Below are 27,379 nucleotides of genomic sequence, written 5' to 3' on the forward strand. Positions count from 1 at the left end.
GAATAAAGCAAATGAGGAAGAACATTCACCTTAATGAGAGATATTCGGCCCAGCCATGAAATTGGAAAAGCCTCCCATCTCTGGAGATCTCGTCTAATATTGTCGAGCAAGTGAGCAAAGTTAGTCCAAAATAACTGATCAAACTTGGGGGTAATAAAAATGCCTAGGTATTGGAACCTGCCCGTGACCACTTAAAAGGGAACTTAGGGCCACCTTCAACTTTTGGCACATGCTTAAGGTTCCCCAAAAACAGCCTCCGATTTTGCAAAGTTAATCTTGTATCCTGAAATAGCCCCAAATGAATTGATACATTGTATCAAATGGGATACGGAGGTCATTGGGTTCGATAAAAACAGAAGGACATCATTCGCATACAATGTAATCTTGTGTGCCTTCGATCCCACTGCCGGAGCAGTTATGTGGATATACTGACGAATGGCCTCTGCCAGCGGCTCTATCATCAACGTAAACAACAACCATGAGAGAGGCAGCCTTGCCGACTACCCCTACCAATCCTAAAATTCCCAGACTGCATCCAATTGGGATGACCGCGGCCAGAGGATTGTGATATAAAACCTCCACCCACCTAACAAAGGCTCCACCCAACCCAAACTGTTCTAAGACATAAAAAAGATATGGCCATTCCACCCAGTCAAATGCTTTCTCTGCATCTAAGGAAATCACCAACCCCTGAATTGATTGTTGCTGACAAACTTGGACCATATTCAGTAACCTTCTAATATTATTAGAGGACCTACTAAAGCCGGTTAGTAGGTCCTCTTTAATAATATGGGGCAACACCTTTTCCAATCTCAGCGCCAGGATCTTGGACAGAATCTTGAAATCTGAATTTAATAGAGAGATAGGTCTGTATGAGGCACAATCCTCAGGATGTTTCCCCTTCTTAAGAATTAAGGAAATATTAGCTTCTCTCAAAAATGGTGGTAGGCATTCAGGTATGTAGGAGTGATTGTACATCTCCAACATCGGCCCTGACAGAATCCCTATAAACTCCTTGTAAAACTCACCCAGAAGACCATCAGGGCTAGGCGCTTTCCCACTCTGAAGGTGCCTAGCTGCCTCCAGTATTTCCTGAACTGTTAAGGGGGCATTAAGGAGAGAAGCCTGTTCCAAGGTTATCCCTGGGAGGTCCAAGTTCTTAAAAAAGGGGCTCTATTTTAGCCCTTCTGCCCTCGCAATCTTCAGACCGATACGATTCAGAGCAAAAGCTCCGAAAAGCCTCATTAATCTTTTTAGCATCGTATATAAGGACCCCAGCGCTGTCTCTGATTGCCGTAGTGGATTGGGGAGCATGCTTTTTCCTAGTCAGGTACGCTAAATACTTCTCTGGCCTTTCTCCATATTCGAACAGACTTTGTCTAGCAAAAGCAAGTTCTTTCTTTGCGTTTTGTGTCAGTATTGAATTCAAGGCAGCCTGGAGGGCTGTAATCCACTGTAGCTTAGTCACCGAAGGCCTCAGCGGCTTTTAACCACCTTTCAAGTAGACGCTGCTGTTTCTCCTTCTGTCATTTTTAGCCAGCCGAATAGGAAATGGCTAATCCCCTAGCAAAGGCCTTAGCGGTCTTCCATAGCATAGACAGGATACTCGCCGTGCCTGAGTTGATAGTCAAGAATTCCTGAAACTCCTTCAAAAAGTACTCCACAAATTTGGAATCCTTCAGCAGAAAAGGGTCCAAACGCAGTGCCACAAACCTCGCCCTTCACATTTGGCCTTAACCTCCAAATATGCCGCTGCATGATCAGAGATAGCTATATTCCCAACTCTACAACCCATAATCGGATCCAGGAGGGCCGAGGGAGCCAGAAAGAGGTCAATCCTCGTGTGACATTTATGTGGGTTTGAAAAAAAGATGAAATTGCTGCCGGTAGGGTGAAATCTCCAAATATCCACCAATCCCAACCCCTCGCATAAGTCAGCCACCTGCTTGGTCTGCGAAGAAATAGCTGGGGACCCACAAGTATGTCCACTGTCTGATCCAAAAGACAATTAAAATCCCCCCATAATAATGGGCCGTGTTCCAAAAGCACTCAACTTAGTGAAAGCACTAATCAAAAATTTGAGGGAATGCGCCAGAGGACAGTAGACATTTAAAATGCCATATTCCTCCCCATGTATCAGGGCTTTAAGTATCACAAACCGTCTCTGCTCATCTTTCACCTGCTCTAATAATGTGAACAGAAGATTTTTCTGAATAAGTACCGCCACTCCCCTACTTTTAATAGTAAAGGATGAAAAGAATACCCGGTCATAACCCCCCTGTTGTAATTGCAGGTGCTTCCCATCATCAAGATGGGTTTCCTGCAACAAAGCGATATCAACCCTTTCCCTCGTAAGGCTAGAAAGCACTTTTTTCCTTTTAACAGGCGAATGACTTCCCTTAATACTCCAGGTGCACTATTTAATAGGACACTATGCCATATCCCCTTTGAGACCCTTGAACTCCTCGGAGGGAGAACCCTGCTTTCAAAGCGCCGAGCACAGGTAAATAAAGACTTAGAGTCGAAGAACTATATATACAAAAACTACTCTATCATAACTCTAAACAACTATTACTATCAAAAAACAACAAAGAAAACCAACTATAAAACCTTGAATGGAAGACTCTTCCCCCTGCCCATAGGGGACACTCACCCTACCCATCCCCTCCTTCACAACTCTTTCAAACCCGGACTGTGCCCCAGCCTTAGGCCAGAAGAAAAAACAAGGAGATGATCCTTAAATCAACAGAAAAAAGACAAAATTAGGATGAGCACTCCACCCATCCCTGGCTTCATGTCACCTCTACTTGTGGCTAAAAGAGAAACAGAACAAACAAAAAGGGGAGACAACAAAGAACATCCATAAAATTTCCCATCAGAAAATCCAGTTATTAAAAAAAAAGGAACAACTTATTCCAAGGTATTTTTTTCCCCCCCCTTTCCAAAAAAGAAATTATTAGGGAGAAAGAAAGGAATTAAAAAAAGGAAGGGAAAACATGGGGAAAGATAAAAAAAGAGAACATTAACTGTATTCTTCAGGCCAATCCATCTATTTTAAAGTGTCTACAAAGTGTTTGGCTTTATCCGCCCAGTCAAATGTATAAACTGAGTCCTCGTGGCTGAAACAAAGCACTGTGGGGTGTCTCATGGAGTACTGGTTGCCCAGGTTCCTCAGCCTCTTTTTAACTTCAGCGAAGGATTTCCTCTTTCAAATTACAGCCTCAGGAGAGGCTGCTGCTGCTGCAGTTTCTGGTGTGGTAGGTGCTGCCAGGGGAGTGTCCTCCCTGCTGCTATTTGCTCGCTCCTTTTCCCTTTGGCATCCTTCCCACTCCTAAATATTAACAAATATGTGTTCTGTAAGATTTTAAACTAATAATTCCACCACGTAAGTTGGCCAGGGATGGCAAAAAACATCAGCATGCCTTGGCTGTTAGGCAGAGCTGTCCACAGCAGTTCTACAGAATCGCCGCCATCTTGCCGAATCGCGATCTGACTCATTTTTAAAAATATTATTGGCGTCCATGTAAAAATATCTTACAAATTTTTCAAAAAGGGATACTAAAGAAAAGGCATTAGGTACAACAGCAACAATGTTGTACCTTAGAGGAATATGGAGGTTGGATGGAATAATTCTACTGGAGAATTTGAGAGGACACTCAGTCTACTTTGTGAGTGAAATAAGACTGCATTTTTAATTTCAGTGAATGAGAATTTGACCTTTTCAAACAGCAACAACTCAGTGCTTCCTGTTTTCTTACTTGCAATTCATCCAAACAAAGTACGGTGAACCGAAAATCCAAAAGAAGACATCTTTACTATTTGTGGAGGAGTCCAATTTGTTGGAATCTACTTCACTGTCTCCAGCAAAGGGAATTCAGCTGTTCAGGAAGACACCTCAGTGCCAGCACTTGTGTGTGGAGAATAACTTTAAACACACAGCTACTGTTTAGAACTATCTATGTCTTATAATTTTTCATGAGTTTACTATTACTTAGCCAAAGTACATCATTAATATTGTGCAGTTATCATTTTATTTCTCAGATTTCAGTATATGTGTTTTTTAAATGATAGATACAATGTATCTATTCAAAATCCAAACTGTTTCCCAGTAACATTTGCATCTTTGTCTAAGTTGTTTAAACTGGTTATTTGTTGAGTAAAGGAACTTTGCTGACTTATTCTTAATACTAAACCTGATCAGTGTGATACTTACAAAGTTGGCCATTATCACCAATCCAGTTAAATACTCCAAGCTAACTATTGCCCTATCAGCCTATTCTTAGTTACAAGAAAAGTAACAGCAAATATTGTCAATATTATCATTGGACACTCTCTCATCAATATCTTGCTTTCCAGCAAGGTCACTCCAATACATTGCAACCTTATGATACAAATTGAACTTCAGATTTAAATTTTAAATGACTGCTCTTGAACAAATATGGCATGAAGGAACTTTAATAAATTGAAGTCATGGGATTTTGGGGGAAGACTCTCCAATAATTTAAATCATGTCTGACACAAAGGAAGATGGCTGTGGTTGAAGGTTGTCAGTCTCATCTAAACCGCATTTCCATTACTGCTGGGGTTTCTTCAAATATTACCCTCGACCCAGTTATATTCAACAGAATTTTTGCTTCTGAAAGTAACTTTTAACTCCAATCACAAAAGCTTAGATTATGAAGCAGTTGGGACCCCATTCTGCTACATGTAGCAAGACCTCATCAACATTTAGATTTGAGCTAGTATGTACAAAATAATATTCGTAAGGAATATGTGCTAGGCAATGATTATCAACAAAGAAGTTTGCTTTAGTGTCATTGCCCTTACTAGGTCTTCCACTGTCGGAGCTGAAGTGCCTGGCAACAGTTCCCATCATTCCTAATGTGACAGCCACTTAAATATTGTGGCTGAGAGAGAGAGAAATTCAAGGTTGGATATTCTGTAGCAAATGCAGTAAATGTTATCATTGTGATGTATTTTTACATTCTTAATAAATGGCACTGATACAACACATTGCACAATCTTAGTTTGCCGTCAATTGTTTACAGTGAAAGAACTGCTGCGCATCCCTAATAACCCTTGACCCAAATAGCTTAATAATCCACTTCAGAGTGGAGTTCATCATCAATCATTGTGTAGGTCTAGAGTTACTTTTAGTCAAAGGAAACAGATTAAAGGAAGGAAGGAGGGTGATCTGATGATAAACTCCTCTCTGAAGTGGCTTAGCCTTTGGTTTCCTGCAGTCTGCCCGTGATGAATGTGTGGAGGAGAAAGTGACTATGTTTATAAGCAGGGTAAAAATGATAAGTACAGGAATGAAACTGTCTTTTTATTGTTTTCTTACTGAAGTGAATTATATCGGTATCTGTTCAACAGCTGTGAAATAATTAGAGACTGGAAGACCGGAGAATCTCTCTGCTATGCCTTCATTGAGTTTGAGAAGGTAAGACTATAAGAAATAGGAACAAGAGTAGGCTGTCCACTTTCCTGCCTTTTCCCCATAACTACTGATTTCCCTACTGATCAATTATCAACCCAACTCTGCCTTCTGTATACACAAGGAATTTGCCCCCACAGCCCTCTTATGGCAAGGAGTTCCTAAGTCTGTCAACCCTCTGAGAGAAGAAATTCCTCCTAATCTCAGTCTTAAATTGATGCCCCTAGATTCTGAGACTATGCATCCTAGTCCTAGACTCTCACAAGGGGAAATATCCTCTGTGATTATCCTGTCAAGCCCCTTAAGAATCCCACATGTTTCAATGAGATCACCTCTCATTTTTATGAAGACTTGTTAAGTAACAGTTATATTGTGCATTCTTTAAATATAACTTTACAGTTATACTAATTTTTATTCTATGAAGTTCTTTGTATAGATTTATATTGCATTACAAGTGGATTTTTGTATTTGCCTAATTTATGTTCTGAATCAAAATCTCAGCTGAGAATTTCCCCAGCGGTTGTAAATACAAGTTGGCAGAAACCCCAGATGAACTGACTACATTGAGGTGACTGGCCAGTATAACCTCAGTAAAAAACAGGCAGTCAGGGAAAAGTAACTCCCAGCCTATGTTTCCATGCTGACAGTCAAAATGCAACACATCAGCAAATTCAAGTGTCATTCAATAGCAGAAAGATGCTGGCCACAAATCTGAATTTATTTAAAATAATGAGAGAAATTCCCACTTACTGATACCTTTCTTTGTGTAAACATAAAGGACAGTGAAACTTGTATAAATGGATATTGTTCAAAAAGTACATGGGTCGGCATGGTGACTCAGTGATTAGCACTGCTGCCTCACTGCCTGGGACCCAGGTTCGATTCCAGCCTCAGGTGACTGTCTGTGTGGAGTTTGCACATTCTCCCAGTGTCTGCGTGGGTTTCCTCCGGGTGTTCCCCTTTCCTCCCACAATCCAAGGACGTGCAGGTTAGGTGAACTGGCCATGGTAAGTTGCCCAAAATGTAGTTTATTACTCAGGGGCAAATATAGGGGAATGGGTCTGGTGGAGGTTACTCTTTGGAGGGTCGGTGTGGACTTGATGGGTCAAAGGACCTGGTTCCACACTGTCGGGATTCTAATTCTAAAAAACAGACATTTGAGAAACCCATTCTTGCATGTAGAAATTAATTTCAGCAAATTAGTTATTTTTTTAAAACCCAGTATTCATAGTGACATAAAAATGCTTTTATCTCCAGATATGGGTACTTTCTCTACCACTCGATTTTAGTTGTCAGAAGTTCGACCTTTTTAGAGATGTTAATTCCATTCACATGGAAGTAAAATCTCACAGCAATGCTTGAAGTAGAGGCAGACATCCTTTATTTAGTACTGCCACATTACAAATACAACATTCATTCATTTCACTTAGTTGCTTGTGCGACCTCATTGTACATAACTTGGCTGCTATGTTTACTTCCATAACAACACTGACTGCTCATCGATGTTATTAATAACAAATTAATAACACCTCATGCAAGGGTCAGTGAAACACCTGTCCAATGGGAAAATATTTTGGAATGTTTCTAGGCATTTATTTAAAAATCTAGTAAGTTCCTGCTCGTGTTTGGTGACCTTGCACAGGTCAGATTCTGCAGTCATGCTTGATGTTTCAGTTGTAAGCTTTTGCAGTCTGTGTACAAAATTAATTTCATCTGCTTACTGTACAAGTTCTTTACTATTTACTAGTCAGACCACATTTGGAGTATTGTGCACACTTTTGGACCCCCCCATATCTTGGGAAGAATGTACTGGCCCTGGAGTGTGTTCAGAAGAGGTTCAAGAGACTGGTACCAGAAATGAAAAGCTTAACATATGAGGAACGTTTGAGGACTCTGGGTTTAAACTCTTGAGTTAAGAAGGATGAGGGAAGATCTAATTGAAACATACAGAATACTGAATGGCCTGGACTGGGAAGATGTTTCTATTGGTAGGAGAGACTAGGGTTGAGAAACTTAGCAGCTGTGATTGAATGGCGTAATTTCTGCTCCTATATCTTATGGTCTTATTGGCTGACACTAGTCTCCAGTGAAAGACTTACTATTAACTTAAGTTGGGCTCTGATTGTATAAATGCATTACGTCCAAGTGGTGGACAAGTTTGCTCTTTCTTTCCATTTTTAAAAAAATCTTTCTTGGTGGTTTCAAACTTGGACCATCTGAATCAATCCCTAAAAATATGAAGGAGCAGGTCTCTGCCTTTTCAATTAAGGGACTTCCAAACAAAGTTCCACTGGCAGAGGAGAAAAGAAACAATGCTTTTATGGTAATTTCTGAAGGTTTTTTGGAGCGCAATACTGCAAATTTGAATGTGGAACGTAGAGATGGGAAAACCATTTGTGACAAGAATGACTTGTGAAATGAAACGTTCTTCAGCCAGAGAAACACTTGTCTTTGGGATTGCTTGTTTGCCTCTGTTCCAGAGCTAAAGTTGAATGTGCTATGTGCATGACAGGGGAATTCCTGACTGAGAATGTCAAGATTGATGATTGTGGTACTCTAACTTAGCACATGTACTATGTCCACTGGCTTGGAGCAAAACCACAAAGAAATAACATTGTTTCACAGTCAGAAAGTGATATGAAAACCATAATTCAATGACAACAGAGTTGCAAGCAAACTACGGTATCATTGTCCAGACAAGTTCAGTGAATTATTGCTACTTGGGCAACAAGTCAGAGGGGCAGTCAAGCATTATTGTCAAGGCATTATGTTATTGACTATTAAGTAAGCTATAGTTTGAGCAACAAACTATCGGGCAGTGGACCTGTCCTATTATGAAGGCAAAGAGCTATAGGAATAATGAGGTGGTTTGCGATCTGTGTAGAAAAATTCCTTTTAGCGAGCAATTGCTCGTGCTATTGGATCAGCATCATTTTCAGCAGTCTTGTGTTTTTGCTATTGGATGAGTAAGCTGTCACTGTTGGGACCCTGAGCCATTATAATTGTTTAACTGTTTGACCTAACTTGTGCCCTGCATCTTTGTCAGGGTTGGTTTGCATTACCATCCCTGAAAAAATCTGCTTAAACTGCTATATTATATATTTTTTCACAGCAGGAGCATTGTGAAAATGCTTACTTTAAGATGGATAATGTGCTAATAGATGACAGAAGAATACATGTGGACTTCAGCCAATCTGTAGCGAAGGTACAGTGGAAAGGGAAAGGTAGGTTCTAAGGTTACATTTTGTATTTATCTATTTCACAAGTGCAAACCTGAAAGGTCACTCATCTCTATAGAAGTTGCCAATGTGCTGTTAATATCACTGCCTGGGAGAGGTGATTGTCACAGGTTCAGTTGTGGGTTTCAAAGAAATTGGGATAGAAAAGAGAATGAAAGAATGCCAGGAATTAGTCTGGGGAGTGGGACGAGGTGCGTTATCCTTGAATTGATAATGGTCACTTTCTCATTCACCTTTTCTTAAAAGTTATTTTTGATCTATCTTCTCACAGGTGCAAAATACACCAAAGATGATTTTAAAGAGTATGAGAAAGACCTTAGCAAACGTTCCAACATTACCTTGAAGAGTAAAGTTCAACCTAAACAGGAGTATCCTTGAATTTGTTCAGCAGCTATAAACGTTGAGCTCAATTGAAGTATTATAAATAGTTCTGTGTAGTGCATTTCAGGCAACATGTAAAGGCTTTAGAAAGGATACAGAAGGGGCTTGTTAGGATACTACCAGGAATACGGAATGTTAGTAAAGAACAGACAAGCTAAATTGTGATGTAATAGACGAAGTAGAGAAAATCAGTTTTCTCCAGTGATTGGCCATGTCCGGAGGGGAACTGAGTTAAGGTTCTGAAGTTACATTTAGGCCATAAATAAATAAGGATGGCATTTTCTTCCATAAAGGCTGATAATCAACACTGGATTCATGGTCATCATTAGATTCTGAATTCCAGATTTTTTATTGAATACAAATTCCAACATCTGCTGTGGTGAGATTTGCACCCTGGTCTTCAGAATATTACCTGGGTTCTGGATGTAGATTTGCTCGCTGAGCTGAAAATTCATTTTCAGATGTTTTGTCATTATACGAGGTAACATCTTCAGTGAGCCTCCGGATGAAGCACCGCTGGGTGTTTCCTACTTTCTGTTTACATGTTTGTTGATAAAGTTCTGGTTGGAATGCCATGCTTCCAGGAACTCCTGTGCGTGTCTCTGTTTGGCTTGTCCTAGGATGGATGTGTTGTATCCTTACATACAGATAAGGAAGAACTAGTGTAAGGATACCTTACATACAGAGAAGGAAGGACACCACATCCATCCGAGGACAAGCTAAACAGAGACATGCTTGAGAATTCCTTGAAGCATGGCATTCCAACTGGAACTCTATCAACAAACATATTGACTTGGACCTCATTTACCCCCCCACCCCGAGAAAAAGAACAGGAAATGACATCACCGACTCAGAGAAACCCAAACATATATATAAGAAAGCAGGAAACATCAGCAGTGCTTCACCCAGAGACTCACTGAAGATGATATCAAGTATGATGATGAAACGTCTGAAAATAAATCTTCCAGCTCAGCAAACCTCAACCCAAGCTACAAATTTTCTTAAAACTTGCTATTACCTGGGTCTTTGGATTAACCGTTCAATGGTAATACCACTTGTCTGTTTGATTAAGTTGAGTAATTCTTTGAACTGTAAAGTTATAGATGGTAAGAAATAGCCCACAGAATTAATTGCCTGGTTTATTGACTTTGCCAATGATATTAACTTCAAAACTTGATCTGTGAAATCTTGAATGTTATAATTTCAAAAATGGACTTCGTAGAAGATCCTTAATATAACAAAATGTGTTTAATTCAACGCTTCCCGTCCTGGGCAATTGAAAAGATCAGTCATCAACATGCCTCACAATCCAAAGATGTGCAGATTAGTGTATTAGCCATGGAAAATGTAAGGTTACAGGACCAGAGTGGGATATTCTTTAGAGGGTTGGTGTGGACCCAATGGGCCGAAAGGCTTGCTACCACGCTGTGGAGATTCTATGATAATAAACACCACCAGATAAAATTGTATTCTGAGTATCTTGCAGAGCATCTTGCTGGTCAATTACGAGGGAAACATGCTTGGGAAAGAGAAGACACTTGGATAAATTCCTCCATCATTGCATTGGCCTGACCTTTGCTAGGTTTTGTCCCTTAATTTAAAAAAAAGCCCGAAATATGAACTATTACTGGATGAGGCGGAGACCAGTGGAAGCCAGCAGCATTTGAAGAAACACCACAAGGAGAAACGGTCTCGTCGGCATATGGAAGAGGAAAAATGTGATAGGAGGAAAGCAGCCAACTGCAAGGTAGAAAATACTGATTATCAAGAAGTCAGATATTTAAGCCTATATAGTCATGGCTTTATTGAATATTTGATTATTAATTTGCATCTGCCTGTACTTTAACCACCATGTCTTTGGGAGGCTGCTGGCTGAGTCATAGAGATTTACAGCATGGAAACAGACCCTTCGGTGCAACCCGTCAATGCCGACCAGATATCCCAACCCAATCTAGTCCCACCCCTGCCAGCACCTGGCCCATATTTCTCCAATCCCTTCCTCTTCATATACCCATCCAAATGCCCTCTAGTTCTGGACTCCCTGACCCCAGGGAAAAGACTTTGCCTATTTATCCTATCCATGCCCCTCAATTTTGTAAACCTCTGTAAGGTCATTCCTCAGCCTCTGACACTCCAGGGAAAACAGCCCCACCCTATTCAGCCTCTCCCTGTAGCTCAGATCCTCCATTCCTGGCCATATCCTTATAAATCTTTTCTGAACCCTTTCAAGTTTCACAACATCTTTCCGATAGGAGACCAGAATTGCACGCAATATTCCAACAGTGGCCTAACTAATGTCCTGTACAGTCGCAACATGACCTCCCAACTCCTGTACTCGATACTCTGACCAATAAAGGAAAGCATACCAAACGCCGCCTTCACTATTCTATCCACCTGACTCCACTTTTGAGGAGCTATGAACCTGCACTCCAAGGTCTCTTTGTTCAGCAACACTCCCTAGGACCTTACCATTAAGTGTATAAGTCCTGCTAAAATTTGCTTTCCCAAAATGCAGCACCTCGCATTTATCCGAATTAAACTCCATCTGGTCAAGATCCTGTTGTAATCTGAGGTAACCCTCTTCACTGTCCACACCTCCAATTTTGGTGTCATCTGCAAACTTACTAATTTTACCTCTTATGCTTGCATCCAAATCATTTATGTAAATGACAAAAAGTAGAGGACCCAGCACCGATCCTTGTGGCACTCCTCTGGTCACAGGCCTCCAGTCTGAAAAACAACCCTCCACTGCCACCCTCTGTCTTCTACCTTTGAGCCAGTTCTGTATCCAAATGGCTAGTTCTCCCTGTATTCCGTGAGATCTAACCTTGCTAATCAGACCCATGAGGAACCTTGTCGAATGCCTTACTGAAGTCCATATAGATGACATTTTCTGCTCTGTCCTCATCAATCTTCGAGTTTTTTGAAGATGTAACAATCAAGTTTGTGAGACATTATTTCCCACGCACAAAGCGTGTTGACTATCCCGAATCAGTCCTTGCCTTTCCAAATTCATGTACATCCTGTCCCTCAGGATTCCCTCCAACAACTTGCCCACCACCGAGGTCAGGCTCACTGGTCTACAGTTCCCTGGCTTGTCCTTACCACCCTTCTTAAACAGTGGCACCACGTTTGCCAATCCCCAGTCTTCCGGCACCTCACCTGTGACTATCGATGATACAAATATCTCAGCAAGAGGCCCAGCAATCACTTCTCTAGCTTCCCTTGGAGTTCTCGGGTACACCTGATCAGGTCCTGGCCATTTATCCACCTTTAACCGTTTCAAGACATCCAGCATTTCCTCCTCTGTAATCTGGACATTTTGCAAGATGTCACCATCTATTTCCCTACAGTCTATATCTTCCATATCCTTTTCCACAGTAAATACTGATGCAAAATATTCATTTAGTGGCGCCATACAAAGGCCATATTCTCTCCCTAGTTACCCTTTTGTCCTTAATATATTTGTAAAAACCCTTTGGATTCTCCTTAATTCTATTTGCCAAAGCTATCTCATGTCCCCGTTTTGCCCTCCTGTTTTTCCCTCTTAAGTATTCTCCTACTTTCTTTGTACTCTTCTAAGGATTCACTCGATCTATCCTCTCTGTACCTGACATATGCTTCCTTCTTTTTCTCAACCAAACCCTCAATTTCTTTAGTCATCCAGCATTCCCTATAGTTACCAGCCTTCCCTTTCACCCCGACAGGAATATACTTCCTCTGGATTCTTGTTATCTCATTTCTGAAGACTTCCCATTTTCCAGCTGTCCCTTTGCAACAATGGACTGTTAGGTCAATTTCAAGAATGTGACCCTTATTTGGATCTTCAAGCGTTAATGTAGGAGAGAGCACAGGAACAGGCCATTGGTTCAACATTTCTATTCCAGAGTTTATGCTCTGGCTGACTCTTTGTTACCATATTTTTGTTTCTTTCCGCCCTCATAGTAAAATATTATCTCCTTTAATTGCAGCTCAGTAATTTGCCTCTGCTATCCTTATAGTAGCAAGTTGCACACTCTGACTGATGCTGATTCAAGAAGTGTCTTATAATCACTAGGAAATTTAGTAAAAAATTAAAACTGTTGATAGGCTCCTAGTATTAAAACATTACAGAACTGAAAACATCTCTGTATCAGCTTCGTCTTGGCCCTTTTTCGGAGATAAAGACCCACCCTGTTCAGGGTCTTTCAAAATGGTTATAGCCCCTTAGTTTGGTTTTAAGAGGAGAAGTTTCCTTTGCATCTTCCATGGGTCCCTCAATATCTTCGTTATATTATGGAAACAAGAACTATGTACAGTACTTTTAAGCACGTGAGATGCCAGGGATTTGCTTGTTATTTTCTGCCAATGAGTACAACTTCCATGAATTCTCATTTCGCTCTCCTCAGTGCCACTGTGCCTGTTAATTATGAGGACTTTATCTTCAGCCCTCTCAGGCTTTGATCTCAATTCTGTTTTTTTTCATTGCCACTAGCTATTGCTGAAGGAAAAGTGAAATGAAGAAATTGGGAGGGGGATTTTTAGCAAGGCAAGCGGCAGGAATTAAAAGACAGATGATGAAGGGATACTGTGCACAGAACTGAATAAAGTTAAGGTAATCATGAATCTGATTGAACATGATAGGGTAGCCTTGATAGAGAATTGGTTTTAGCCATGGTGAGACTGAATGTAAATAAATGTAGGGTGGTGGACCTGTTAATGACAAGGTTATTTCATTATCAATGGGACACCCAATCAGATATACTGAAAAAGGTGGAGAGAGTAAGATTTGTAAGCAATTTGTAGTAATCTAGTTTTGAAAACAAAGGGAATTTATATACCTATACTTTTTGTGTCTAAATTTGAAGTTGACAGATTAACTTGATATCAATGGATTAGTTACTGGAAGACCTTCTGAAAATTATTTTTGACTTGATAGGCAACAATTGATGAATACTGCAGAAAAAAAGATAGAGGTCAGAAAAAGCGGGACCGATATCGCAGCCGGAGCAGGAGTGAATCCCAAGAGAAAGATCACCACAAGCGAAGCCGGAGTAAGAAGTCCAGACATCAAGAAAGGAAGAACAGAAGTCCTAAAAGATCCAAATAGAAGCAATAGAGTGGAAGTTGAAAGAAGAGAAACATTTAAGTGCAATATGTAACTAAAATGCTTTTGATTTTTAAAATTTCAATAAATTGTACAGTCAAAATGTTCTAATTCATTGCTTTTCTACTACTATGGAATCACATGACCCATCCTGGCACATTTGCACTCAACTCTATTTCTGGTGAGTGGTCAAGAACTGAGCAGATGCACTTACAAACAAGCTGCTGAGGACAGGATATGCACTGAATATTTTGTTTTGCGTAAATTTACTGGACACCTCATAAGGGTAGGGATGTTGGTTAGGTCACTAGATGAGTTAATAAACTAAATCCCACTTAACATCTGAGGAAGGGAGTGGGAAACATTGCAGTTGTAAAGATTGATGTTTGTGGCATAAGAGTCAAATGTCCCATTTTAGGGACTTCAATGCAATGTAGACTGTTAAGCCAATACCTCAGCACAGTATTGAATTAATTTCTGATCTGAAGACAAGGCCTATTTGCTAAACTTACTTTGAGTACTTCAGATTAATGTATAAATACAACAGACTAAGTAGAACACTGATGGTATTTTATAAATATTATTAAAGCTGTCTTGCCATCTCTTCATACTCGTTAAAAGCCTTCAGAACATCCACCACTTCAACAGTCAATGAAAGTCTCTTACCTTTATGAATTATCTTAGTCCAAATAAAAATGCACTTGACAACTCAATCATTTATTCAGTTTCCATTAAAAGATTATGAAGCAAAGACCTTGTTTTTGGGAAGGTGATGTTTTCAATAACGAAATTTAAGTTCACGAAAACCCCAGTTGACAGCACAAAATCCTTCAATTTCTTGCATGATGTAATGATGCTGTTAGTAGACAGCCTCTCCAAGCCATCCACATATTAAATTTTCTAGGCATCTCAAACTTATTGTTGGGAGATACATACCTATAAATTTTCTAAGTTCAAATTTGATATATATTGTCAGTTTAATGTGGGGAATGGCAGTAATATTGCCTGACTAGTAATCTAGATGCCCAAGTGTTGGAACATAAAACTAGTCTTAGTGACATGACAACTATCAGCATGGATGTTAAAAACCTATCTGGTTCACAAAGGCCCTTTAGAGAAGGAAATCTGATGGTCTGGCCTCACGACTCCAAAATGCCCTTGTTAACCACTAAATTCAATTAACACTTTTCTAAAACAGACTGTCGAATGCATTTTTTTTAAATGGGTACAATTTATTAAAATCTTTGTAAAGTGCTCTATAAAAGACTCACCTGTATTTTTATCAAAAGACTGATTTGAATGATTGGATCTTCAACCCAATGATGTGATCAAGGATGTGGCTTCACTCAGAATGCATTTCTTGCTGATCTTCCCTTCAGCAAGCTATGCTGCAGCCACAAGTTCAAAAATCTCACCAGAAATGTGTGTGTGAATTCTTGCACAGTGATAAATGCTGCTTGCTATAAAATGAGGCAATCATATCTATCTTTTAAATCTTGAAGGAGTAATTTTATTTGATGACTTTAATTATGTGTTATTGGCAAATTCAGCACGTACTTCCCATCCCTAATTCTCCCTGAGAAGACACTGCTGATATGCCTTCTTGAAGCACTGCAGTCCACATAGTGTCGGTATGGCCACACTGCTAAGAAGGGAATTCCAAATTTAGATGGTGGGTGGCTTGAAAGGCAATTGGCAGGTGGTGGTGCAAGGTTGATAATTTTGATTTAAATGAACCAGTTATGTTAACAGATTGCAAAGCAATTACCTTTGAAAATGATCTTAGATTTAATGTCATTGGAAGTCAAATTAAATGTTTATACATGTATAATTTATAAATAGAATTCAATGCATAAATTAGAAAAAAATAGCTAATAACCTGTGTTCTACACACTTCTAAAAGAAAATTATTTTCATATAAAGTATACCAAACTACTTTCTTCATATTTGGTCAAAGCTAAGCAGGATGTTTTAAGGCACAGCATAAAAGACCATTTTGTAGGTTTCAGATACATATGTTCAAAACCTCCCAGAGATAAACTTGACTAGACCAGAGCATGAATGAGCCCTGTCGTGTTAGTAACTTCTCTCAACTCCCAATGAGTATAAAATGAGCCTTTTTTTAGACTCTGTGGTACTGTCCCTATCTCTGAACCAGGAGGCACGTAATAACATCGCTGAACAGGTTGATTAGAATATATCTAAAATAGGCCCTGCAGTATTACAGCCCTACCCTCACACTCAATGCACATCCCACGATGGGCCCTGTAGTGTTGAAACCCAAAATTCACTCCAGTTTGCAGTCTCGTTAAATGGGAACAGATAACAGTTTAGCCCTGTAGTATTGCAACTCTATCCTCACTTTCAACATACAGTCTTACTGTTTCAAAGTGCAGGTTATAGAGTCAGCCACTCCATTGTGTTCCTTCCTTTGACTTGGATGCTCTTCGAGCAAGGTTCTCTGCTGGGGTTGGAGCCTTGCAAAATGACTTCTTTAAACTTTTAATGAGAAAAGGCACCTACTGTGCACTCACCTACATAAAGCTCTCCAAGAATATCAAAGCAATTAAAGTAATAATAAAGACTTAGTGTAAGTGAAGAAGAAAATCAATTACAATTTTGCTGATCAACTACAGATCACATGATGAAATTGATTTAAACTCTAGTGTTAGGTGCTCAAATCAGCATTCTATTAACTCAAGTGTAACTGCTGGAGGCTTCAAATTACAATGTAGAAATAAATTAATACTTACAAAATATACCTTTCTGTAAGCCCTTAAACTAAAAGTGAAAGCATGAATAGAAATTAATATCTGTCCCTGGAAATTAAACAAGGGGCGCACTGCTTTTAAAAAAAGTAATGATTTTCACTTCATACATAAACCAGCTCTCTATTCTGGCTCCCTTTCCCCATTGCAGTGTTTTCCCTGTTACTTTCTGCTTGATGTTCAGGTGTTTCTGGATTGAGATAATCACACTGCAATGGTTTGGGGTAGCTGTAAGGGTAGCCATTATCATCAAAAAACCTCCGGAATGTGAACTCGTAGAAAGCGTGTTCTGGGTGCTTCCCATTCTGGTACCAGCCATTCAGTGTGTCATTGACACTTTCTCCATTGCTACTATCACTCCACAATTTGTCAGGATCCACAGGATCAAAATTGGACGTATCTGTTGGGTGTGTAATCTTAGGAATATATGGAGCAGATTGGTGCCGGATGTCACTGGAGAAATCAATCAATCTGAAAAACGGATGGGCTTTTATTTCATCTGTGCCATTCTTCCCAAGCCTATCTTCTGGACCTCGGCAAAGTTTGATGATGAGATCGGATGCCTCTGGGCTAAGTTTAGCCTGGGGTGGGATGTGAAGTGTCGTCTGCCAGTTTATAACCTTTGTAAGAATGGGCAGAAATCAGAAATCTTAACATTCCACAATTGAGATTATTGCTGAACTACTGGATTTAAAAAAAAAATCTACAATTATTTTTAAAGATTAAAGTGTCTTCCATCCTGGTGTCATTATGGGTGATCATTTTATTATAAATCCTTTAACCAGGTTTCTCAGGATGGGCAGTCCTATAGGATGATACACTTAGAAGAATAGCCATTTTCTTTTCTGCTTTGAGGACAATATTACCCCCAATGGCCTACTTGTCTCTTTAAAAAAGTCATAATTACCTCTAAATAGACTTTAAAAACAAAGAAACGGATATCACAGTGCACAAGATAAATGATATAGGCATAATTAATTCATTACCTTGATCTGTGTTTCCAGTGGAGTTTGTGCCAAGAAAGGAGGCTGTCCTACTAGCATTTCATAAAGAATAACACCAACGCTCCACCAGTCACACAGCTGGGTGTAACCTACAAGGTACAAATTATTTTGCTCATTATATCCAGTAATCAAAAACCAATGTCTTGTTATTCAGACTTCTATTTATGATTTTTTTATGTTCAGGTGAGAACATTTTTACTGATGTAAGACAATTATTATGATTTTTCAACCTGTAACAATATAATTATAAATTATTTTCAGTATATACTCCAAAGATCATGTAGTCACTGAGGATTCCATTTACTCCTGAAGTCACATTTTGCTATTCAGATATGTATCATCTAATAATACAACTGGGATTTTGACATTAGCCTTGTTATTTAGAGGCATGGTAGATTTTGATAACTAGGTTTGTTGTGGTTTGGTAATTGGGAATGCATGCTTTAATTCTCGAAGAGATTTTATTCCTGAAATTTACTGCATAACTAGGTTTCAATGTTCTGCTTTGCATTATTTGGAAATATTATCATGTTTTTAAATTTGGTAGGAAATTAGAAACATAGGAACAGCTGGCTTTTCAGTCCCTCAAGTGGCCAGCGTTTACTCCAACCTGCACAGCAACATGCTACGCAGGTCATGCACAATGTTGTAGTCTTGACAGATACATAGCAGTAGAACATTGATTTTAAAGGAACCATCTGGCGTAACAAACTGGTCACACAAGGTAAACTGAAATATAGGGAAACATTGATCATAGTTGATCTGTATTGTAATTACATTCGGTTGCTCTGGTCCATATTTCTTAGTTGTCTTGCATGACAAAAATGAATCAATCTCAGTTTAGTAAAATTCAATTGATCTACAGTTTCAACAGCTTTATTGGGCTGAAGAGCACGGTGGCTCAGTGGTTAGCACTGCTGTCTCACAGCGCCAGGGACCCGGGTTAGAACACAGAACAATACAGCACAGAATAGGCCCTTCGGCGCTCAATGTTGTGCCGACCTGTGAACTATTCCCAGCTCGTCCCCCTAAACTATCCCATCATCATCCATGTGCTTATCAGGATTGTTTAAATCTCCCTAATGTGGCTGAGTTGATTACATTAGCAGGTAGGGCATTCCACGCCCTTAGCATTCTGCATAAAGAACCTGCCTTTGACATCTGTCTTAAATCCATCTCCCCTCAGTTTGTAGTTATACCCCCTCGTACAAGCTGATGTCACCATCCTCGGAAAAAGTCTTTCACTGCCTACCCTATCTAATCCCCTGATCATCTTGTATGTCTCTATCAAATTCCCTCTTAGCCTTCTTCTTTCCAATGAGAACAGATGCAAGTCTCTCAGCCTATCCTCATAAGACCTTCCCTCCAGACCAGGCAACATCCTGGTAAATCTCCTCTACACCTTTTCCAATGCTTCCACATCCGTCCTGAAATATGGGGACCGCAACTGTACAAAATGTTCCAAGTGTGGCCGCACTAGCATTTTGTACAGTTGCAGCATGATATTGTGGCTCCGGAAATCAATCCCTCTACAAATGAAACCTAACACACCATATGCCTTCTTAGCAGCATTATCAACCTGGGTGGCAACTGTTAGGGATCTATGTACATGGACTCCAAGATTCCTCTGCACATCCACACTACCAAGAATCTTTCCATTGACCCAGTACTCTGCCTTCCTATTATTCTTCCCAAAGTGCATCACCTCACATTTAGCTGCATTGAACTCCATTTGCCACCTCTCAGCCCAATTCTGCAGTTTATTCAAGTCTCCCTGCAACCTGTAACATTGTTCCAAACTGTCCACTACTCCATCGACTTTAGTGTCATCTGCAAATTTACTAATCTATCCACCTATGCCTTCGTCTGAGTCATTTATAAAAATGACAAACAGCAGTGGTCCCAAAACAGATTCTTGTGGCACACGAGTAACCAGATTCCAGGCTGAATATTTTCAAATCAACCACCACTCGCTACCTTCTTTCAGAAAGTCAGTTTCTAATCCAAACTGCTAATTCACCCTCAATTCCATGCCTCTGCATTTTCTCCAACAGCCCACCACGTGGAACCTTATCAAAGGCTTTACTGAAGTCCACGTATACCGCGTCAACTGCCCTACCCTCACCTACATCCTTGGTCACCTTCTTAAAAAACTCAATGAGGTTTGTGAGACATGACTTGCCCTTGACGAAACCATGTTGACTATCTGAAATCAAATTGTTGCTTGCTAGATGATTATAAATCTTATCTCTTATAATCCTTTGAAAAACCTTTCCTACAACAGAAGTAAGGCTCACTGGTCTATAATTACCTGGGTCATCTCTACTCCCCTTTTTGAACAAGGGCACAACATTTGCAATCCTCCAGTCCTCTGGTACTAAACCTGTAGACAATGATGACTCAAATATTAAAGCCAAAGGCTCTGCTATCTCCTCTCTAGCTTCCGAGAGAATCCTTGGATAAATCCCATTTGGCCCAGGGGATTTGTCTACTTTCACGGCTTCTAGAATTGATAACACCTGTTCGTAACTAATCTTGATCCTTCTAGTCAAATATCTCATACCTCATTATTCTTCTTTTCCTGAGTGAAAACCAATGAGAAATGTTCATTTAGCACCTCTCCAATCTCCACAAGGTCCACATTCAACTTCCCACTTCTGTCTTTGACTGGCCCTATTCCTACCCTAATCATCCATTTATTCCTCACATACCTATAGAAAGCTTTAGGGTTCTCCTTTATTCTATTTGCTAAAGACTGCTCGTGTCCTCTCTTTGCTCTTTTTAACTCTCTCTTTAAATCATTCCTAGCTGGTCTGTAACCCTCCATCGCTTCATCTGAATCATCTTGCCTCATCAACCCATAAGCCTCCTTCTTCTGCTTAACAAGAGACGAAAGTTATGTAGTAAACCACGGTTCCTTTACCTTATCACTTCCTCCCTGCCTGACAGAGACATACCTATCAAGGACACACAATATCTGTTCCTTAAACCAGCTCCACATTTCCATTGTCTGTATCCCCTGCATTTTGCTACCCCATTCTATGCATCATAAATCTTGCCTAATCGCATTATAATTGCCCTTGCACCATCGATAACTCTTGACCTGTGACATGTACCTATCCTTTTCCATCACTAAACTAAACGTAATTGAATTATGGTCATTCTCTCCAAAGTGCTCACCTACTAAATCAAACACCTGGTCTGGTTCATTACCAAGCACCAGACCCAGTGTGGCCTCCCCTCTTGTCGGCCCTTCGACATACTGTGTCAGGAAACCCTCCTGTACACATTGGACAAAAACTGGGTTAAATTCTCACCTCGGGCAACTCTCTGTGTGGAGTTTGCACATTCTCCCAGTGTTTGCATGGGTTTCCTCTGGGTGCTCTGGTTTCATCCCAAAGTCCAAAGATGTGCAGGTCAGGTGAACTGGCCATGCTAAATTTCCCGTGGTGTTAGGTGCATTAGTCGGGGTGAACGTAGGGGAATAGGTCTGGGTGGGTTGCTCTTCGGAATGTCTGTGGGGACTTGTTGGGCCGAAGGGCCTGTTTCCACACTGTAGGGAATCTAATCCAAATCTAATCTAAATCTAATCTAAATCTCTCTAGTGCATGGATTTACTATTAAGTAAAGATTCTACTATAGAACAAGGGATCATGACAGTTGCTAATAAATCCAAACACTATTCAGAAAAAGTTCGTTTACTTGAGAGACTGTGGTGGGAATGTCTACCATAAGGAGTAATTTGGATGACTAAATACATTTAAATGGGCAAACTGACAAGTACAGGAGAAAGAAACAAATAGAAGACATTACTAGGGTTAGACTAAGTAAGGAGAAAGCTCATGAAGTATGAACACCAGCAAAAATCAGTTTATTGAATGACTATTTAATCTACCGTAAACAATATTCTGGTAATAATGATTAGATTCCCCAAAGTGTGGAAACAGGCCCTTTGGCCCAACCAGTCCACACACACCCTCCAAAAAGCAATCCCCCAGACCCATTCCCCTCTGACTAATGCACCTAACACTACGGGCAATTTAGCATGGTCAATTCACCTGTCCTGCACATCTTTGGACTGTGGGAGGAAACTGGAGCACCAGGAGAAACTCACGCAGACACGAGGAGAATGTGCAAACTCCACACAGTCACCCAAGGCTGGAATCGAACCTGGGACCCTGGTGCTGGGAGGCAGCAGTGCTAACTGCTGAGCTACTGTGCCGCCTCTTTGTTTTTTTAAAAGACACCCACATGCCCTTTCTGATCCCATCTTCCTGCACAAAGCCCATCGCCCTGAAGCTTCCTGCACTTTTTAGATGAAATTATGCTGAGCCTCCTTGTGGGTGACCTTTTTTTTCCATATAGTTTCATTTTATAGATTAGGAGTTTTCTGTTATCTTGTAAATTTCAACAAATAAAGGGAATTTTTGAAGGTTTGTTTCAGAAATAGGGAGAATTAACTGGTTCAAGCAACAAAGGAAGACATTTCTGAAGCAAACTGCAGATAGTGATACAGTGGTAGAAGGAACAGACAACTTCTACTTGCATTCACAAAGCCTTTAACACAGCAAAACATCCCAATAAATTTGTCACTGAGCCACATGGGACGATACTAGGATGGTGACAAAACGTTTGGCCAGAAGTAGATTTTAACATCATTAACCTTACCTGTACGGAGCAACACCTCTGGTGCAATGTAATTCGGTGTGCCCACTAGGGAATGTGCCAGACAGCGTTGATGTTGTCGAGCTGCCCTGCGCTCCAATGGTTTTAGTCTCTCTGCACACTTACAGCTCTTGGGATCACCCCATTCATTACTGAAATCCATGCTGTCCTGCCGAGGATGGTCACCTGGATGCAAAGGGTAAACATGTCAACAATCAGACAAGTAGTGTTTCTGAAGATAGCAAGATTCTGTTTTGTCTTTGTTCCATATGTTTCTTCAGTACTATTTCCAACCTCTTTTGTCTACTATTCTTAGAGAAGAGTTGATCAGACTGAGGACAGTGCACAAGCTATCATCAGACTGGCAGGAACCCATTTGGATGGTACAAGGGCAAAGTACCTCTTTTGAATTGGATACAGTTGTGAATTTCCTGCTTTACACTCTAAGGCTACTGATAATCAAGGCTAGATACACTGGACCCTAAGGACTTTTCTACGTGAAACTGGGGTGCCATATCAGGGGGAAAATTATCAGCATGGGATTGAATAAGTGTTGCATTGGCTCCCGTAAAATCATAAGTAGCAAAGCAGGGGTTTAACAAATTTAGTCAATGTATTTCTGTGTTAAATATTCATAGCTAGCTCAGATTGGCCTACGAATAAACTCAGCAAGCTATGGAAAACTGCAGCTCTGGAAAGGTTTCAGCAACCTATTGATTTCTTGCTCAAAGTAAAAAGTGCTGATTTTGCCAAAAAATAGTACAGATAACCAAAGAAAAAGTATGGGGCTATAATGGGAAATGTTCTGCAAGTGTAAGAAGAGGTGCGTCTTTTAACTTCTTTATATCTTTGATTGCCCACTAAACTATATACCCAAGGTAATACCCCACACCTAACAGAAAGGCAAACTTCACAATCTCGGAGAGTCTGCCAAAACAAAGCTTGGCAATTGTTGCCTATAGAGGAGAAAGTGAGGTCTGCAGATGCTGGAGATCAGAGATGGAAATGTGTTGCTGGAAAAGTGCAGCAGATCAGGCAGCATCTAGGGAACAGGAGAATCGACGTTTCGGGCATTAGCCCGAAACGTCGATTCTCCTGTTCCCTAGATGCTGCCTGACCTGCTGACCTTTTCCAGCAACACATTTCCATCAATTGTTGCCTATAACCAGTAAACAGGACAAGTATGAATATTAGAGATTCCTTGCAACTTGTTACACCATAACAAAAGCTGAATGAAAGGTTTCAGAAACAATTAGAACTTGGAGTTTCATGTGAATATCCTTACTGCAACAGGATTTTGTTAACAATATTTAAAACTGGAATGGTTGGTGAATGCAAAACAGGGTAATTTTATAAAACCTAATATCCGTGATAGACACTTTGACTTCATCGTCTTCAAGCTTTCAAACATTTGAACACTAAGCTGTCTCTCTGCAGGATGAAGTGATCCATAACAGATATAGAGAGGTCTGTGGTTTTCAAAATTTCAATTCACAAAACATTGATAAGAATATTTCTTAATTGATGAGATTGTAAAGTGTTGATGTCCAATGGGACACAGGTGTTTTTGTTCATAAACTACTGAAAGCTAACATAAGTGAAGTTGCAAGGCAAACTGTTTGTTAGCCTTTATCACAAGAAGATTTAAATACATAGCCAAGATGTCTTGCTTCAATTATACTGAACATCGGTGAGAAAGCATTTGAAGTACTGTGTGCAGTTTTAATCCCCTTGCCTAACGAATTCAGTGGAGGTTCACTATGCTGATTCCTGGGATGGTGGGGCTGTCCAATTAGGAGAGATTGAAGAAACAAAGCCTGTTTTCTCTGGTTTAGAAGAATGAGAGGAAATCTTATAGAAACATATAAATTCTTAAAGGGATAGACAGAGTAGATGCAGAAAGGATGTTATCCTTGGCTGTAGGTCTAGAACAAGAGGGCACAGTTTCCAAATAAAATATAAGCCATTTAAGACCCACGCAAGGAAAATCTTCTTCACTCAAGAGTGTGGTGAATCTTTAGAATTGTCTACCTAGAAGATTGTGAAAGCTCAGTCAATAAGTTTAAGGTGGAGATTGATAGATTTCTAATTACGAATGATAACAAGACATTGCACAGCAATATAGCATTAAGATGGATGATCGGGCATGATCTGGAATGTCAGAGCAGGCTCAAGGAGCTGAATGAACTGCAGTTTAATGGAGGAAGTGGTCAGTTCTGAACTAGAGGCATCATGCCACCACTTTCCTCCCTGTAGTCATTCTTTCCCAGATACCCATTCCAGTCCAGCTCAATCTTGAACTGAGTTTCACGTCACATATAAACTGCTTCATCAAGACATATTTCCAAATTTGAAGTGTACGAATCCTAACCTCTCCCCAGTGACTGAGATGCTGTTTCCCATACTCCAGTTTTCATCACCTCCTGAATTCACTTCTCAATCTTTTCTCTCAAAAATCTCAATTCCCGTCATCCTGCTCCTGGTGGACTAATACACTCAGTCCACAGATTTTCGTTCTCATTTATCCTCAAATCCCTGTGCCTCTACCCAGTACTGCAAACGTCTTCCTCCCACATTCCTGCTTGCACCTTCTGTTCTTAGCCTGTTTCCTGCATTTCCATACAATCACTCGCAGCAGTTTTGCAATCCATCATTGCTCTGCCATGTTGTTTTTGCCCTTTACAGTTTGAGTGATGCACTTTTGGTTGATGCAAGTAGAATCAGAAACTTAGAATTTGTTTTCGAGTGACCTTGTGTGAGATTTAGAAAAGGCTTTGGAACAGAGTCTGAGGAATTTTAAAAAAAATTCACCTGTGGGATGTGGGCCAGCATTGATTACCCACTCCTAGCTGCTCTTGAACGAGTGGCTTGCTAGGCCATTTCAGACAGTACTTTAGAGTCAACCACATCGCTGTGGGTCTAGGGAGTCACCTGTAGGCCAGACAGGTTAGAATGGCAGATTTCCAGATTTCCTTCCCATTAATGTACTAAGTGGGTTTTTCCAATAATTGGCAATGATTGCATGGTCATCAGTCTACTTTAAGTTCCACCATCTGCCATGGCAGGATTCGAATCCAGTTCCGTGGAACATTAGCTGAGTTTCTGGATTAATAACCTAGCTATTACACACTTGGCCATTGGCACCCCAGTTGTGAGGTACACTTACACCATTCCACAGGAGTTACAGTCTACAGACCTGGGAACAATTGAAGAAATCATCTTTGGCAAGATCTACTTCATTAGATTTGCCTGACAAAGCATTTCAAATTTTTCTAATTTGTTACTGGTGATATACATCAGATTTGTTACTCACCAACTCCTTCATAAATCTTTATATGGAAAGGCTGGCAAATTAATTGTCTTTACCTTTAATCTGTGCAAAGGTAAAGACAATTAATAATAATTGTTCCATAAAATATTCTTTAAATTGGTTTAACTGTACACTAAACTAATATGATAATACGGTATAACAGCTCCTCAAATCTTATTCAAGAGGAATGTTTTCGGCATGCTCCTACAGCTAATGACATTCACACCCACCATACATTTCCACTGGATCTTTGCTTTGGTACAGGTTAAATTTAGAAGATGTGAAAAAAGTTTACACTACCATACACGACCATTTTGGGACCAGAAATGAGTGGGAGCAAATGGAGAGCAGTCTGGGTAGGTGAGAGTTTCTGATTCGGAAGGGGAAACTGAAAAGTGATATCACAGGAGGGCTGTGGTTTGTTTGGCTGAATTTGAATTGGTGTTAAATTTAATTTTATTAATTTATTATTACAACTTATCGGTTACAGCTTGAAAAGCAGATACAAAAACAGTTAAAAGTTTTTTTAAAAATCAAAACTAATTAAATATGGATGGGGTGTCAGGTGATATGTTGTTTCTGCATGATGTGTGAGCTGGTGGACCTCATTTTGGTTCCCAGTGACCATATCTATATAAATGTTGGTTGTTGGAAGAACTCCAGCTCAGAGTGGATAAGCTGGAGTCTGAGCTTCAAACATTGCAACACATAAGGGAGAGGGAAGAGTTACCTGGATGCTGTGTTTCAGGAGACAATCATACCCTGAGGCGAACTAACTCAAATTTGACCAGTAGTTAGGGACAGGAGGATGTGGCTGTGAGTGAGGCAGGTAGAGGGATCCAGGAACGTCAGAACCTGTCCTTGTCCAACGTTCAAAAGGACTGGAAACTCACTAATGTGCCACCCCTGTTAAAAAGGGAGTAAGGCAAAAGACAGAAAATTACAGACCGATTAGCCTAACCTCAACTGTGGGTAAGATCCTGGGATCTTTTGTGAAGGATGAGATTTCTGAGTACTTGGAAATTTATGGTAAAATAGGTCATGCCTGACAAATCTACTAGAATTCTTTGAGGAAGTAACGAGCAGGTTAGACCAAGGAGAGGCAATGGATGTTCTCTACCTGGACTTCAAGGTGGCCTCTGACAAGATGTTGCACAGGAGGCTACTGAGGGCCCAGATTGTTACAGACAAGGTATTATCATGGATCGAAGCTTGGCTGTCAGGCAGAAAGCAGAGAGTAGGGATAAAAGGGTCCTTCTCAGGATGGCATGTGGTGACATGTGGTGCTCCACAAGGCTCAGTGTTGGGACCACAACTTTTCACTTTATACATTAATGATCTAGATGAAGGAACTGAGGGCATTCTGGCTAAGTTTGCAGACAACACAAAGATAGGTAGAAGAACTGGTAGCATTGAGGATACAGAAGCTGCAGAAGGATTTGGACAAGTTAGGAGAATGGGCAAAGAGGTGGCAGATGGAGTACAAAGC

The 27,379-nt window shown here is 40.3% G+C and overlaps 2 protein-coding genes across 8 annotated transcripts in view; one reads left to right on the forward strand and one right to left on the reverse strand.

The window, feature by feature from the left end:
* ppil4 (peptidylprolyl isomerase (cyclophilin)-like 4) overlaps positions 1–14,250 on the forward strand; it is a 55,274-nt gene extending 41,024 nt beyond the window's left edge. For 3 of the 4 annotated variants that reach the window (XM_043681117.2, XM_043681109.2, XM_087979102.1), the window contains exons 9-13: positions 5,350–5,443; positions 8,550–8,661; positions 8,948–9,044; positions 10,666–10,804; positions 13,976–14,250. In XM_043681117.2, coding sequence (XP_043537052.2) covers positions 5,350–5,443; positions 8,550–8,661; positions 8,948–9,044; positions 10,666–10,804; positions 13,976–14,146 — 613 coding nt within the window. In that variant the 3' untranslated portion in view covers positions 14,147–14,250. The remainder of the gene's footprint in view (positions 1–5,349; positions 5,444–8,549; positions 8,662–8,947; positions 9,045–10,665; positions 10,805–13,975) is intronic. The other variant, XM_043681125.2, reaches the window with a different exon arrangement.
* A 591-nt stretch (positions 14,251–14,841) lies between these two features.
* The window catches only part of lats1 (large tumor suppressor kinase 1), a 43,766-nt gene continuing 31,228 nt past the window's right edge, over positions 14,842–27,379 (reverse strand). For 3 of the 4 annotated variants that reach the window (XM_043681062.2, XM_043681051.2, XM_043681059.2), the window contains exons 6-8: positions 22,584–22,766; positions 17,898–18,004; positions 14,842–17,531 (exon numbers count right to left, since the gene is read on the reverse strand). In XM_043681062.2, the coding sequence (XP_043536997.1) occupies positions 17,016–17,531; positions 17,898–18,004; positions 22,584–22,766 (806 nt within the window). In that variant the 3' untranslated portion in view covers positions 14,842–17,015. Of the gene's footprint in view, positions 17,532–17,897; positions 18,005–22,583; positions 22,767–27,379 lie in introns of those variants that run through there. The other variant, XM_087979053.1, reaches the window with a different exon arrangement.

Source organism: Chiloscyllium plagiosum, unplaced genomic scaffold (assembly GCF_037043375.1).
Source record: "Chiloscyllium plagiosum isolate Xiang-an unplaced genomic scaffold, Cpla_swu_hap1 HiC_scaffold_3, whole genome shotgun sequence".
Taxonomy (NCBI): domain Eukaryota; kingdom Metazoa; phylum Chordata; class Chondrichthyes; order Orectolobiformes; family Hemiscylliidae; genus Chiloscyllium; species Chiloscyllium plagiosum.